The sequence below is a fragment of the Amblyraja radiata genome, chromosome 49 (assembly GCF_010909765.2).
Source record: "Amblyraja radiata isolate CabotCenter1 chromosome 49, sAmbRad1.1.pri, whole genome shotgun sequence".
Taxonomy (NCBI): domain Eukaryota; kingdom Metazoa; phylum Chordata; class Chondrichthyes; order Rajiformes; family Rajidae; genus Amblyraja; species Amblyraja radiata.
The window spans coordinates 585858-600137 of record NC_046004.1 but is presented as its reverse complement, the minus strand read 5'-3'; the positions used below and the strand labels follow the sequence as shown (position 1 = coordinate 600137).

Sequence of the window (14280 nt, the reverse complement as noted above, 5' to 3'; positions counted from 1 at the left end):
GTTAAGCCAAAAAAATGAAGAGGCAGAGAATGGAAGAATATTGGCTATATTTTAGAGGGAGTTAGATGTGGCCCTTGTGGCTAAAGGGATCAGGGGTTATGGAGAGAAGGCAGGTATGGGATATTGGATGGGATATTGGCGGTGCAGGCTCGAAGGGCCGAATGGCCTACTCCTGCACCTATTTTCTATGTTTTCTATGATTAGAGCAGCTGAAACTGCTCCAGGTCTCGTCTGTAGTGGGGACAGCAGCCGACCGATCGACGGCCCGATACCGGGAAACAGGGAGCTGGAGCTCTGTCACCTGACTCCATGAAGATCCAGGGCTGAGAGACTGTGGGGAGAAACTTTCAGGGAGTTTGGGTTCATTGTCCATGTGGAGGGCCCTCTGAAGTGATCGTAGTCATCAGTCTGACCCTCCCTGACAAAAGCTAAGCCCCAAAGTAGCAAACTCTAACCCTACCGTTTAACCAGCCTGATTTCTTCCCGGAGCAGTGATTCGCTCGAATAGTAGTCTCCGGAATCTTCCATCCACCAGAACTGAAACAACAATCAGAGAGTCAGCCCAAGAACTGGGGGGGGGGGGGGGAGGGAGAGGGAGAGGGGGGGAGAGAGGGGGAGAGAGAGAGGGGGAGAGAGAGAGTGGAAGGAGGTCTCTATCTCTCTCCCTCTCTCCCTCTCTCTCTCCCTCACTCACTCCCTCTCTCTCTCTCTCTCCATATCTCTCTCCCTCCCTCCCGGCCTCGGCGTGCGAGAGGGGTTGTTTTGAAAGCGCCATTGGCGGATTGGCAAGCAGCAGCCGTTATCAGGGCGACAACGACCGCTGCTTGCAAATCCGCCAACGGCGCTTTTCAAAACAACCCCTCTCGCACGCCGAGGCCGGGAGGAGGGAGGGAGGGAGAGGGAGGTCTCCTTCAGCCGGGCGGGGGGCGGGAGGAGGAGGCGGTGGTGCCGCTGTCATGGCCGCTGTTGCCGCTGTTCGGGACCCGTCATTCGCACCGACCCTTTGTCACCACGCACCTAGTATATTTGTCCCGCTATACACAGCCGCTGCCGACACGAAACGTCATGTTCCTATTCTCCAGAGATGCTGCCTGACCCGCGGAGTTACTCCAGTTTTTTGTGTCTATCGGTTTAAACCAGTATTTGATTGCCAAGCCGGGCAAAATGACTCAGTGTTTAGGTTGCCCGGCACTTTGGGTGGTCAATGGCACCCAGGCAACCGCTAATTTCGAGCCCTGATATCCCGTTGAATCTCGGCCCCTATCCTCCTCGTCTCTCACGGAACAGAATTTGAGAGCTCCACATCCCAGTTTTTACTCACTGCCTCTCTGTGATAACTGACGACCCGATCTTCCATCATGTCCTCACCCCTCCTCCTCCCTCACTGACTGAGTTTGATGGAATTATTTCCTCACAAATACCTGTTGAATCTGTACCATGCTTCAGCAAGGTTTTTATCAGACTTCATTTTGCCATTTGTGCACTGAGTGTTGGTACAATTCGTGCTCCTCCAGGGCTGATCCAGGACGGTGTGATTTACACATGGGTCACTGTGTACGGAGTCTGTGGGTGGGATACAAGATGATGGTCAGTGTTAGTGTAACGTCCACTTGCCTTCACACAGCCTCTGATACACCCAGCTGCACTTTCACCGTTCTTGGAGCAGACCAACCTCAGTTTTATTCTCCAAGCGCAGATAGACCACCCTAAATAAAAGCCTCACACACGTTCCATTTCAAACCGTTCCCCCATTGCTGTCTCCCATCTGCTAACCTGCTGTGGCAGATATATTGGTATGATTTGTCTTTCATATGAAGAAAGACTGGATAGACTCGGCTTGTACATGCTAGAATTTAGAAGATTGAGGGGCTATCTTATAGAAACTTACAAAATTCTTAAGGGGTTGAACAGGCTAGATGCAGGAAGATTGTTCCTGATGTTGGGGAAGTCCAGAACAAGGGGTCACAGTTTAAGGATAAAGGGGAAATCTTTTAGGACCTGAGATGAGAAAAACATTTTTTATACAGAGAGTGGTGAATCTCTGGAATTCTCTGCCACAGGTATAGTTGAGGCCAGTTATTGGCTATATTTAAGAGGGAGTTAGATGTGGCCATTGTGGCTAAAGGGATGGAGAGAAGGCAGATATACAGGATACTGAGTTGGATGATCAGCCATGATCATATTGAATGGCGGTGCAGGCTCGAAGGGCCGAATGGCCTACTCCTGCACCTATTCTCTATGTTTCTATGTTTCTATGATACAGTAAATCTTGCATTTATATATCACCAGTGAAACTCACTGGCTGCACTGGAGTGTGTTAGTGAACTGCACGAGGAGTTTGGCTACTGTTGTAATGTGGGGAGTCCAGCAACCAGTTACTGAAGAACTATGTTTCCACGAACAGTTGGTTAATAATGTGTTGTCCGAGATACAAGGAACTACAGATGTTGGTTCACAAAAAAAGCACAAAGTGCTGGAGTAACTCAGCAGGTCAGGTAGCATCTCTGGTGACCATGGATGGGTGACACATCAGGCCAGGATCCTTTTGAAGAAAGATCCTCACCAGAAATGTCACAAATTCATGTTCTCCAGAAACTCTGCTTGAATTGCTGAGTTACTCCAGCACATTGTGTCTAATATGTGCTGTCATCATGTTCATGCCTGAATATTGCCACCCATCTCTCCCCGGCACCCCCCTGTCTCTCCTCCACTCTCATCGTTTACTAACACCCCTCCATTTCACTCCACTTCTAACCCTTCCCTTTTCTCCTCTTCCCTCAGGGGATGGATGAACCACTTTTGAAGCCTGATGTCTTTCAATGAAATAAGTCTGCTGCCCGACAGTCAGGTCTGTGCCTCCTCCCAGTTGCAGTCACAGCTGGTGAGACTGTTGCTGTCACACAGTGAACCAGCCGGTTAGACTGTTGCTGTCACACAGTGACCCAGCCGGTGAGACTGCTGTCACACAGTGACCCAGCCGGTGAGACCACTGTCACACAGTGACCCCGTCGGCGAGACCACTGTCACACAGTGACCCAGCCGGTGAGACTGCTGTCACACAGTGACCCAGCCGGTGAGACCACTGTCACACAGTGACCCAGACGGCGAGACTGTTGCTGTCACACAGTGACCCAGCCGGTGAGACTGCTGTCACACAGTGACCCAGCCGGTGAGACCACTGTCACACAGTGACCCAGACGGTGAGACTGTTGCTGTCACACAGTGACCCAGCCGGTGAGACTGCTGTCACACAGTGACCCAGCCGGTGAGACCACTGTCACTCAGTGACCCCGTCGGCGAGACCACTGTCACACAGTGACCCAGCCGGTGAGACTGCTGTCACACAGTGACCCAGCCGGTGAGACTGCTGTCACACAGTGACCCAGCCGGTGAGACCACTGTCACACAGTGACCCAGACGGCGAGACTGTTGCTGTCACACAGTGACCCAGCCGGTGAGACTGCTGTCACACAGTGACCCAGCCGGTGAGACCACTGTCACACAGTGACCCAGACGGTGAGACTGTTGCTGTCACACAGTGACCCAGCCGGTGAGACTGCTGTCACACAGTGACCCAGCCGGTGAGACCACTGTCACTCAGTGACCCCGTCGGCGAGACCACTGTCACACAGTGACCCAGCCGGTGAGACTGCTGTCACACAGTGAACCAGCCGGTTAGACTGTTGCTGTCACACAGTGACCCAGACGGTGAGACTGTTGCTGTCACACAGTGACCCAGCCTGTGAGACTGCTGCTGTCACACAGTGACCCAGGCGGTGAGACTGTTGCTGTCACACAGTGACCCAGGCGGTGAGACTACCGTCACACAGTGGCCTCAGCTCCTAATCTCCGATCTTATCCCAGCTTCTAGTGCTGTCTAGTGGAGGCTGCACGATCTGGTGACCACTTGCTTCCCCCAGCTGTTTGGTTTGCCTCTCATGTGCCAAACACCAGCATGTTGCTTGGCCACTGCGCATTGCCCCAAGTGTCTGGATTCGTGCTGGAGTTTGGGGGCAGTTGATGGGAATGTGGGGAGAATGGGATCAGAGTAGTAATGGTGTCAACCGGTTGGCTCATTCTGTGGGCCAATGTTACAGGCTCTGTATCCCACCAATGTGCTTCATGTTCAAGTCTCCCACCCCAGTCATTCCTGCTTCTCCCCGCTCCATCGTGGCGGCTGTGAGGGGGGGGGGCAGTGGGGGGGGGGGGGGAGTGGAGTGTGTGTGATTGTGGGAGGGGGAGTGGAGTGTGTGTGATTGTGGGAGGGGGAGTGGAGTGTGTGTGATTGTGGGAGGGGGAGTGGGGAGACAGTGGTTCGGCTGGGAGGGGTTGGAATTTCTCGAGTGGAGAGGGGGATGGGGGTGGCAGTGACGGCATGAAATGGCCGGCTGGGGGGGAGGTCTGCGTGGGGTATTCAACGCCTGGAGGGGGGGGGGGGGCAGTGCGACAGAAGGTAGGATCATAGCAAAAGGATTTGAGTATAGGAGCAGGGAGGTTCTACTGCAGTGGTACAGGGTCTTGGTGAGACCGCACCTGGGGTATTGTGTACAGTTTTGGTCTCCTAATCTGAGGAAAGACATTCTTGCCATAGAGGGAGTACAGAGAAGGTTCACCAGACTAATTCCTGGGATGTCAGGACTTTCATATGAAGAAAGACTGGATAGACTCGGCTTGTACTCGCTAGAATTTAGAAGATTGAGGGGGGATCTTATAGAAACTTACAAAATTCTTAAGGGGTTTGACAGGCTAGATGCAGGAAGATTGTTCCCGATGTTGGGTAAGTCCAGGACAAGGGGTCACAGTTTAAGGATAAGGGGGAAATCTTTTAGGACCGAGATGAGAAAAACATTTTTCACACAGAGAGTGGTAAATCTGTGGAATTCTCTGCCACAGAAGGTAGTTGAGGCCAGTTCATTGGCTAAATTTAAGATGGAGTTAGATGTGGCCCTTGTGGTTAAAGGGATCAGGGGGTATGGAGAGAAGGCAGGTACAGGATAGTGAGTTGGATGATCAGCCATGATCATATTGAATGGCGGTGCAGGCTCGAAGCGACGAATGGCCTACTCCTGCACCTATTTTCTATGTTTCTATGAGTGGGAAGGACAGGGGAATGGATGAGGGGGTTGATAGCCGGGAGGGGGGCGTGGGGCCGCTCTGTCCTGGGGGAACTTGTACTTACAATGGAACAATGAAAGGAGCCGTCAGCGCAAAGGGCTGTGACAAATCAGGATGCAGGGGTAGGGGGCTCAGATTGGTGATCCGTGGTCAGGTGGTGGGGGCAGGTTGGATACGAGCCAGGTTCTCTGCATGGGACATCCTGCCCAGCTTCAGTGGTCACCCTCAGCCACAGTGTATATGTGTGGGCTGTGCTGTTCATTGTGGGGCCAGGGGAGGGTTGACCATGGCAGACACCGGCAGTTCACTATGTGCGTGTGGGGGGGGGGTGTGGGGGGGGGGGAGGGGGGGGGGGGGGGCAACAGTAAGGTGGGTGCGGAGGGGTGACCATGGCAGACAGAAGCAGTTCACCTGGTGGGTGAGCAACAGTACCGGGGGTGGGAGTGGACAGGGCATTGGTCCAGGTATTCTAGTTGGAGTATGGGACCCAGGTGCAGCGAGACCTGGGCATCCTTGTACACCGGTCACTGAAAGTTGACGTGCAGGTACAGCAGGCAGTGAAGAAAGCTAATCGAATGTTGGCCTTCATAACAAGAGGATTTCAGTATAGGAGTAAAGAGGTTCTTCTGCAGTTGTATAGGGCTCTGGTGAGACCACATCTGGAGTATTGTGTACAGTTTTGGTCTCCTAATTTGAGGAAGGACATCCTTGTGATTGAGGCAGTGCAGCGTAGTTTCACGAGATTGATCCCTGGGATGGTGGGACTGTCATACGAGGAAAGATTGAAAAGACTAGGCTTGTATTCACTGGAGTTTAGAAGGATGAGGGGGTTCTTATAGAAACATATATAATTATAAAAGGACTGGACAAGCTAGATGCAGGAAAAATGTTCCCAATGTTGGGCGAGTCCAGAACCAGGGGCCACAGTCTTAGAATCAAGGGGAGGTCATTTAAGACTGAGGTGAGAAAAAACTTTTTCACCAGAGAGTTGTGAATTTGTGGAATTCCCTGCCACAGAGGGCAGTGGAGGCCAAGTTACTTGATGGATTTAAGAGAGAGTTAGATAGAGCTCTAGGGGCTAGTGGAGTCAAGGGATATGGGGAGAAGGCAGGCACGGGTTATTGATAGGGGACGATCAGCCATGATCACAATGAATGGCGGTGCAGGCTCGAAGGGCCGAATGGCCTCCTCCTGCACCTATTTTCTATGTTTCTATGACCCCGACTGTGGACGGGTCACACGTCAGTCATAGGGAAGGGGACAGGGAGTGGGGGTGGGAGTCATAGGTCACAGGTCACTCCAGGAAGGCGAGGTCCAGACCTAACAGCTTGTTCAGACTGTGGGAGAGGGAGATGTGAGTGAGGGGAGCGCTGACCACAGACTGCAACATTCAGCCCTTTGTGTGGGCCGATGGCTCGGGACCTCCCAGAATTCACCCCCTCCCACCCCCCCACCCCCACTCACACCCCCTCCCCCCCCCCCCCCCCCCACAAGCCCCACCCCCACCCACACTTTATGAACATGGAGAGCAACATACCTGCACAATACACACTGTAACTCCAAGATATCGGCTTCAGAAAATACACAAAATAACTACTACACTTTTTGATTTTGATCTCCTGATGCCTGGGGCAGGTGTCATCATTGCCGCCGTGATTAACCCAGTGGAAACAGACTGTCCTGTTCACCTCCCCGTCTTCCACACTGGGATGGGAACCTGCAATGAAGTTTATAGACATTACATAGAAACATAGAAACATAGAAAATAGGTGCAGGAGGAGGCCATTCAGCCCTTCGAGCCAGCACCGCCATTCAATATGATCATGGCTGATCGTCCCCTATCAATAACCCGTGCCTGCCTTCTCCCCATATCCCTTTACTCCACTAGCCCCTAGAGCTCTATCTAACTCTCTCTTAAATCCATCCAGTAACTTGGCCTCCACTGCCCTCTGTGGCAGGGAATTCCATAAATTCACAACTCTCCGGGTGAAAAGGTTTTTTCTCACCTCAGTCTTAAATGACCTCCCCTTTATTCTAAGACGGTGGCCCCTGGTTCTGGACTCGCCCAACATTGGGAACATTTTTCCTGCATTTAGCTTGTCCAGTCCTTTTATAATTTTATGTGTTTCTATAAGAACCCCCTCATCCTTCTAAACTCCAGTGAATACCAGCCTAGTCTTTTCAATCTTTCCTCATATGACAGTCCCGCCATCCCAGTGATCAATCTCGTGAACCTACACTGCACTGCCTCAATCACAAGGTTGTCCTTCCTCAAATTAGGAGACCAAAACTGTACACAATACTCCAGATGTGATCTCACCAGAGCCCTATACAACTGCAGAAGAATCTCTTTACTCCTATACTGAAATCCTCTTGTTATGAAGGCCAACATTCCATTAGCTTTAGGTACACAAAATTGCTGGGGAAACTCAGCGGGTGCAGCAGCATCTATGGAGCTCGCATATGGAGATCGCACCGACCAGCAATTTTTGTTACAGATTTACAGATGTTACAGTCCATTAGCTTTCTTCACTGCCATCTGTACCTGTAAGCCAACTTTCAGTGACCAGTGTACAAGGACACCCAGGTCTCGCTGCACCTCCCCCTGACCTAACCTAACCCCGTTGAGATAATAATCTGCCCCCTTGTTTTTTGCCGACAAAGTGGATAACCTCACATTTATCTATATTAAAATGTACCCTGTCCCTCAGTGCAGCAGGGAATGTGAATCTGGAGCCAGTGGAACACAGCGATTACAACCCAGTCTCAGTCTCCTCAGTCATGTCTCAGTGACAGTCAGCAGTGAGCTGCTGCCCTCACCCTCCCCACCCACACTCCCCACAGCAGCAGCTGATCCCTGACACCCTGTGGGTCACTGGGCTCATGAATGGACACACATTGCCCACCCCTGACCTGCCTCAGCTTCAGGCTGACTGGCTATTAAACATCACAAAGGCTTCAACTTTCACACATATTTAGACACAAACATTGAAAATATACCAAACTATTAAAATAAAATCAGAATATTAAAACAAACAAAATCAGGTTTTGCAAAATGTTAATTTGATGAACTTAAAGCAGAGATGTCTTGTTATAACTATGAACTACGACTTGGATAGGTTGGGTGAGTGGGCAAATGTGTGGCAGATGCAGTATAATGTAGATAAATGTGAGGTTATCCACTTTGGTGGCAAAAACAGGAAAGTAGACTATTATCTGAATGGTGGCCGATTAGGAAAAGGGGAGATGCAATGAGACCTGGGTGTCATGGTACACCATTCATTGAAAGTAGGCATGCAGGTGCAGCAGGCAGTGAAGAAAGCGAATGGTATGTTAGCATTCATAGCAAAAGGATTTGAGTATAGGAACAGGGAGGTTCTACTGCAGTTGTACAGGGTCTTGGTGAGACCACACCTGGAGTATTGCGAACAGTTTTGGTCTCCTAATCTGAGGAAGGACATTCTTGCCATAGAGGGAGTACAGAGAAGGTTCACCAGACTGATTCCTGGGATGTCAGGACTTTCATATGAAGAAAGACTGGATAGACTCGGCTTGTACTCGCTAGAATTTAGAGGATTGAGGGGGGACCTTATAGAAACTTACAAAATTCTTAAGAGGGTGGACAGGCTAGATGCAGGAAGATTGTTCCCGATGTTGGGGAAGTCCAGAACAAGGGGTCACAGTTTAAGGATAAGGGGGAAATCTTTTGAGACTGAGATGAGAAAAACATTTTTTACACAGAGAGTGGTGAATCTCTGGAATTCTCTGCCACAGAATGTAGTTGAGGCCAGTTCATTGGCTATATTTAAGAGGGAGTTAGATGTGGCCCTTGTGGCTAAAGGGATCAGGGGGTATGGAGAGAAGGCAGGTACAGGATACTGAGTTGGATGATCATATTGAATGGCGGTGCAGGCTCGAAGGGCCGAATAGCCTACTCCTGCACCTATTTTCTATGTTTCTAAGTGTGTTGATGAGGCCACACCCTGGCCAAGCTCTCATCTTGCTGTTACCATGGGGAAGAAAGTACAGGAGCCTGAAAACTGCGACCTCCAGGTTCAAGAACAGCTTCTTCCCAGCAACTATCAGGCTCTTGAACACTGCACAACACTAGCATCAGCAACCATGATGTTCTATCGACTGTCTCTTTGGTTGTACAGGTACTACAGACTTTGGTGTTTGCACTCTTACAGTTACCGCATGTTGCGGTTATTAATTCATTGTATTTGTTAATGTTCTATTATATCTGTGGTGCTGTAGAGATCTGGATCATCACTCTGACCTTTGCTAAAGCAACACAGTGCATCAGTTGTACATACTTGTACACCTACCATTTAACCAGCCTGGACTCCACCCAGAGCAGCGATAGCGTGGAACCACACTCTCAGGAATCGTCACATTGTCGTAACTGAAACAACAAGCAGAGAGTCAGCCCCTGACTGAGTGAAAGAGTAGCGACTGGGATCAATACCATCGCACTGTGCAACATTGGTCTAGTGCCAGGAAACACTTTTTTGCCCTTCCCAAAGTTTCTCTTCCCTTCCTCCAGAATGTGAGTTTCCTTTCCCTGTATTCTACTCCCTGTTCCACAATGAGGGCTGACACTATCAACCTAACATGCCTTATTCTCTTTCAGCTACTTAATATATAACAGTAGGTTGCCATTCAGCCCATCATGATCATACTAGCCTTCAGGAACGTGAACCCTTCAGTCCGCTGCCCCTTTTCCTATTTTCCCTGTCGCACTGCAACGTATTCCCTCACTTGATCATGAACCTTGCTTTGATTCTTTTAGAAACATAGAAACATCGAAAATAGGTGCAGGAGTAGGCCATTCGGCCCTTCGAGCCTGCACCGCCATTCGATATGATCAAGGCTGATCATCCAACTCAGTATCCTGTACCTGCCTTCTCTCCATACCCCCTGATCCCTTTAGCCACAAGGGCCACATCTAACTCCCTCTTAAATATAGCCAATGAACTGGCCTCAACTACCTTCTGTGGCAGAGAATTCCACAGATTCACCACTCTCTGTGTGAAAAATGTTTTTCTCATCTCGGTCCTAAAAGATTTCCCCCTTATCCTTAAACTGTGACCCCTTGTTCTGGACTTCCCCAACATTGGGAACAATCTTCCTGCATCTAGCCTGTCCAACCCCTTAAGAATTTTGTAAGTTTCTATAAGATCCCCCTTCAATCTTCTAAATTCTAGCGAGTACAAGCCGAGTCTATCCAGTCTTTCTTCATATGAAAGTCCTGCCATCCCAGGAATCAGTCTGGTGAACCTTCTCTGTACTCCCTCTATGGCAAGAATGTCTTTCCTCAGATTAGGAGACCAAAACTGTACGCAATACTCCAGGTGTGGTCTCACCAAGACCCTGTACAACTGCAGTAGAACCTCCTTGCTCCTATACTCAAATCCTTTTGCTATGAATGCTAACATACCATTCACTTTCTTCACTGCCTGCTGCACCTGCATGCCTACTTTCAATGACTGGTGTACCATGACACCCAGGTCTCGTTGCATCTCCCCTTTTCCTAATCGGCCACCATTCAGATCATTCAGGACTTTGCTTCTTTTGAATCTTTTGCCAGCTACCAGCACATATTTTGGATGCTGGAGCACTAGGGGGAACCCCACCCAGGACAGACCATGCAAATTCCACACAGATGTCGCCCGATGTCAGGATCGAATTGGGTTCCTCGGAGTTGCAAGCATCAGCACTAACTGCGTCACATTCACCCTCACTTACTAGTGTGCAATCAGCTTACCTGCTAAATCTGTACCACCCTTCCTCCAGATTGCTATCATCCATCCATCGGCCGCTGCACCAAGTTCCATGACAATCCGAGTTCCTCCAGGGCTGATCCAGGACTCTGTGGGTTTCACACTCTGCGGAGTCTGAGGAGTCTGTGGAGTCTGTGGAGTCTGTGGAGTCTGCAGCTGAGGGACATGATGATGATCAGTGTTAAAGTAAAAGTGAGCAACGTTCACTCAGACTGGTTCCTCCAGCCACACCCAACATTCCAGGAGCACCACCAACCTCCGATTTAGAGTCAGTGATACGGAGCACTAAAATGTAGCCTTCAACCACCACATCAAGGTTTGGGTTTATGTTTGGTATTGCCACATCATATTTCATTCCAGCTTTTTGACCATCTGCATTAATCGCAAATGCCTGCAATAGGTCCACATCTGGAGTATTGTGTACAGTTTTGGTCTCCTAATTTGAGGAAGGATATTCCTGTGATTGAGGCAGTGCAGCGTAGGTTCACAAGATTGATCCCTGGGATGGCGGGACTGTCATATGAGGACAGATTGAAAAGACTAGGCTTGTATTCACTGGAGTTTAGAAGGATGAGGGGATATCTTATAGAAACATATAAAATGATAACTGGACTGGACAAGCTAGATGCAGGAAAAATGTTCCCAATGTTGGGCAAGTCCAGAACCAGGGGCCACACAGTCTTAGAATAAAGAGGAGGTCATTTAAAACTGAGGTGAGAAAAAATGTCTTCACCCAGAGAGTTGTGAATTTATGGAATTCCCTGCCACAGAGGGCAGTGGAGGCCAAGTCACTAGATGGATTTAAGAGAGAGTTAGATAGAGCTCTAGGGGCTAGTGGAGTCAAGGGATATGGGGAGAAGGCAGGCACGGGGTATTGATAGGGGCCGATCAGTCATGATCACAATGAATGGCAGTGCTGGCTCGAAAGGCTGAATGGCCTCCTCCTGCACCTATTTTCTATGTTTCTATAACCTGCCCACACTGGCAAACATGTTCCAGCTACACTAGACCCACTGTGAATATGCAGGGTTTGGGTACTTGGGAAAATGGAAGATGTCTGTGAAAAGGTCTGTGAAACCTGCTTGACATCATTCGCAAGGAGTTGCAGAACCATGTGACATAAATGGCTCCAGGGAGTCCGAAGCCTGGGAAGGGGTTACAGAGAGGTTTCTGTTCAGATGGCCTGCAAGTTGCCAATATGTCTGGGATTCTGCAGATGGAGCTGTGCCCTGATGCTAAAGGCATGACTGGGATTGGTTGGGGGAAACGTTACGTCCCAATTATGTTGCAGTACCTTCCTGCTGGTACTTGTGATTGGTCCAGAAGAGTGGCCTCACAAAATATGTTTCTCTATCTAATGATGTTTCTTTCCTTAATGGAAGAGTTTCTCCCAATGCCCCTGTCCCACTTAGGAAACCTGAACGGAAACCTCTGGTGACCTTGCGCCCCACTCAAAAAAGATCAGAATCAGAATCAGAATGCTTTATTGTCATTGCATATGTCACATACAACGAGATTACTGTGTCTCTCCATTTAAAAGAACTTCAAACATTCACATACTCATACTTTTTACACTCCCTCCCTCCCCAAACTCACCCATGGATTCACATTTACATAAATTAACACTGTCTCCCACCCCCCCTCCTTCCCCATAACCTGCTCTCGAGACAGAGTTCAGTTCCAAGATTGCTGATGGGTAAAAGCTGTTCTTGAGTCTGGCAGTGCGTGACTTTAGCGATCTGTACCTTTTTCCTGAGGGCAGCAGTGTGAAAAGGTGGTGACAATGATGTGTAATGTCTTTCACGATATTACAGGTCCTGCTGCGGCATCTGGAGTGGTAAATGTCCTCCAGAGGGGGCAGGGGGAGTCCAATGATACCCTGGGCAGTTTTTATCACCCTCTGGAGAGCTGCTCTGTCAGCTGCTGAACAATTCCCAAACCAGGCAGTTATGCAGTAAGTCAGTGTGCTTTCTACCGAACAGCGGTAGAAATACTCCAGCAGTTTAGCAGACAGATGGGCCTTCCTCAGTGTTCTGAGGAAGTTAAGTCTCTGTTGCGCCTTTTTTTGCAACTACAGCAGAGTTCACAGACCATTTAAGATCCTCACTGATGTTGATCCCCAGAAATTTAAAACTAGGCACCCTCTCCACCTCCTCGCCCCCTATCTCCAGTGGCCTGAGCTCCGCTCTATGTCGCTTGAAATCAGTGATGATCTCCTTTGTCTTTTTAGTGTTCAGAGAGAGATTGTTGTGAGCACACCACTCAGAAAGTCTGTGCACCTCCTCTCTATAGGCGACCTCGTTCCCATTTGAGATGAGCCCCACCACGGTTGTATCGTCCGCAAATTTTATGATCCTATTTGCGGGGTGATGAGGCAAGCAGTCATGTGTGTATAGGGCGTAGAGGAGCAGACTGAGCACACAGCCCTGCGGTGCTCCTGTGCTGAGGGTCAGGGATGTCGAGGTGTAGGGTCCAAGTCTCACCGTCTGTGGGCGTTCACTGAGAAAGTCCAATATCCACCGACACAGTTGACTGCTGAGGCCAAGGTCTAGCATTTTTGTGATCAGCTTGCTGGGTATGATTGTATTAAAAGCTGAGCTGTAATCAACAAAAAGCATCCTGACATATGACCCCTTCTCCTCTAGGTGTTGTAGTGCAGCATGGAGGACAGTGTTTATGGCATCCTCTGTAGATCTATTAGCCCTATATACTTACTGGTGTGGGTCGAGTGAGGGGGGGATAGATAATTTGAGGTGACCTAGGACCAGCTTTTCAAAGCATTTGGAGACTACAGATGTAAGAGCAACGGGCCTGTAGTCATTGAGAGAGTTGATGTTTTTCTGCTTGGGCACCGGGATGATAGTGGTGGTTTTCAGGCACTCTGGCACGGAGGAGTGTTATCAAGTTTGAGGTGACCTGCAACCGCCTACCACCTCCCACGCATACGTTGAAAATCTTCCATGACCACGAAGAAAACCTCCCTCGACCTATAACCATATAACAATTACAGCATGGAAAACAGGCCATCTCGGCCCTTCAAGTCCTTGCCGAACACTTATTTTCCCCTCGTCCCATCTACCTGCATTCAGACCATAACCCTCCATTCCTTTCTCGTCCATATACCCGTCCAATTTATTTTTTAAATGATAAAATCGAACCTGCCTCCACCACTTCCACTGGAAGCTCATTCCACACAGCTACCACTCTCCGAGTAAAGAAGTTCCCCCCCATGTTACCCCTAAACTTCTGTCCCTTAAATCTCAAGTCATGTCCTCTTGTTTGAATATTCCCTACTCTCAATGGGAAAAGCTTATCCACGTCAACTCTGTCTATCCCTTTCATCATTTTAAAGATCTCTATCAAGTCCCCCCTTAACCTTCTG

At 49.3% G+C, this 14280-nt stretch overlaps 1 protein-coding gene across 1 annotated transcript; it reads right to left on the bottom strand.

The window, feature by feature from the left end:
• Nucleotides 1-200: 200 nt before the first annotated feature.
• LOC116968973 (pancreatic secretory granule membrane major glycoprotein GP2-like) lies at nucleotides 201-10978 on the bottom strand. Its single transcript, XM_033015952.1, has 6 exons — nucleotides 10883-10978; nucleotides 9444-9520; nucleotides 6653-6832; nucleotides 1422-1563; nucleotides 461-537; nucleotides 201-331 (listed from the first exon to the last, which is right to left on the bottom strand). The coding sequence occupies exons 1-6, from the start codon at nucleotides 10924-10926 to the stop codon at nucleotides 201-203; spliced, it is 651 nt and encodes a 216-aa protein (XP_032871843.1). The 5' UTR covers nucleotides 10927-10978.
• Nucleotides 10979-14280: the final 3302 nt, after the last annotated feature.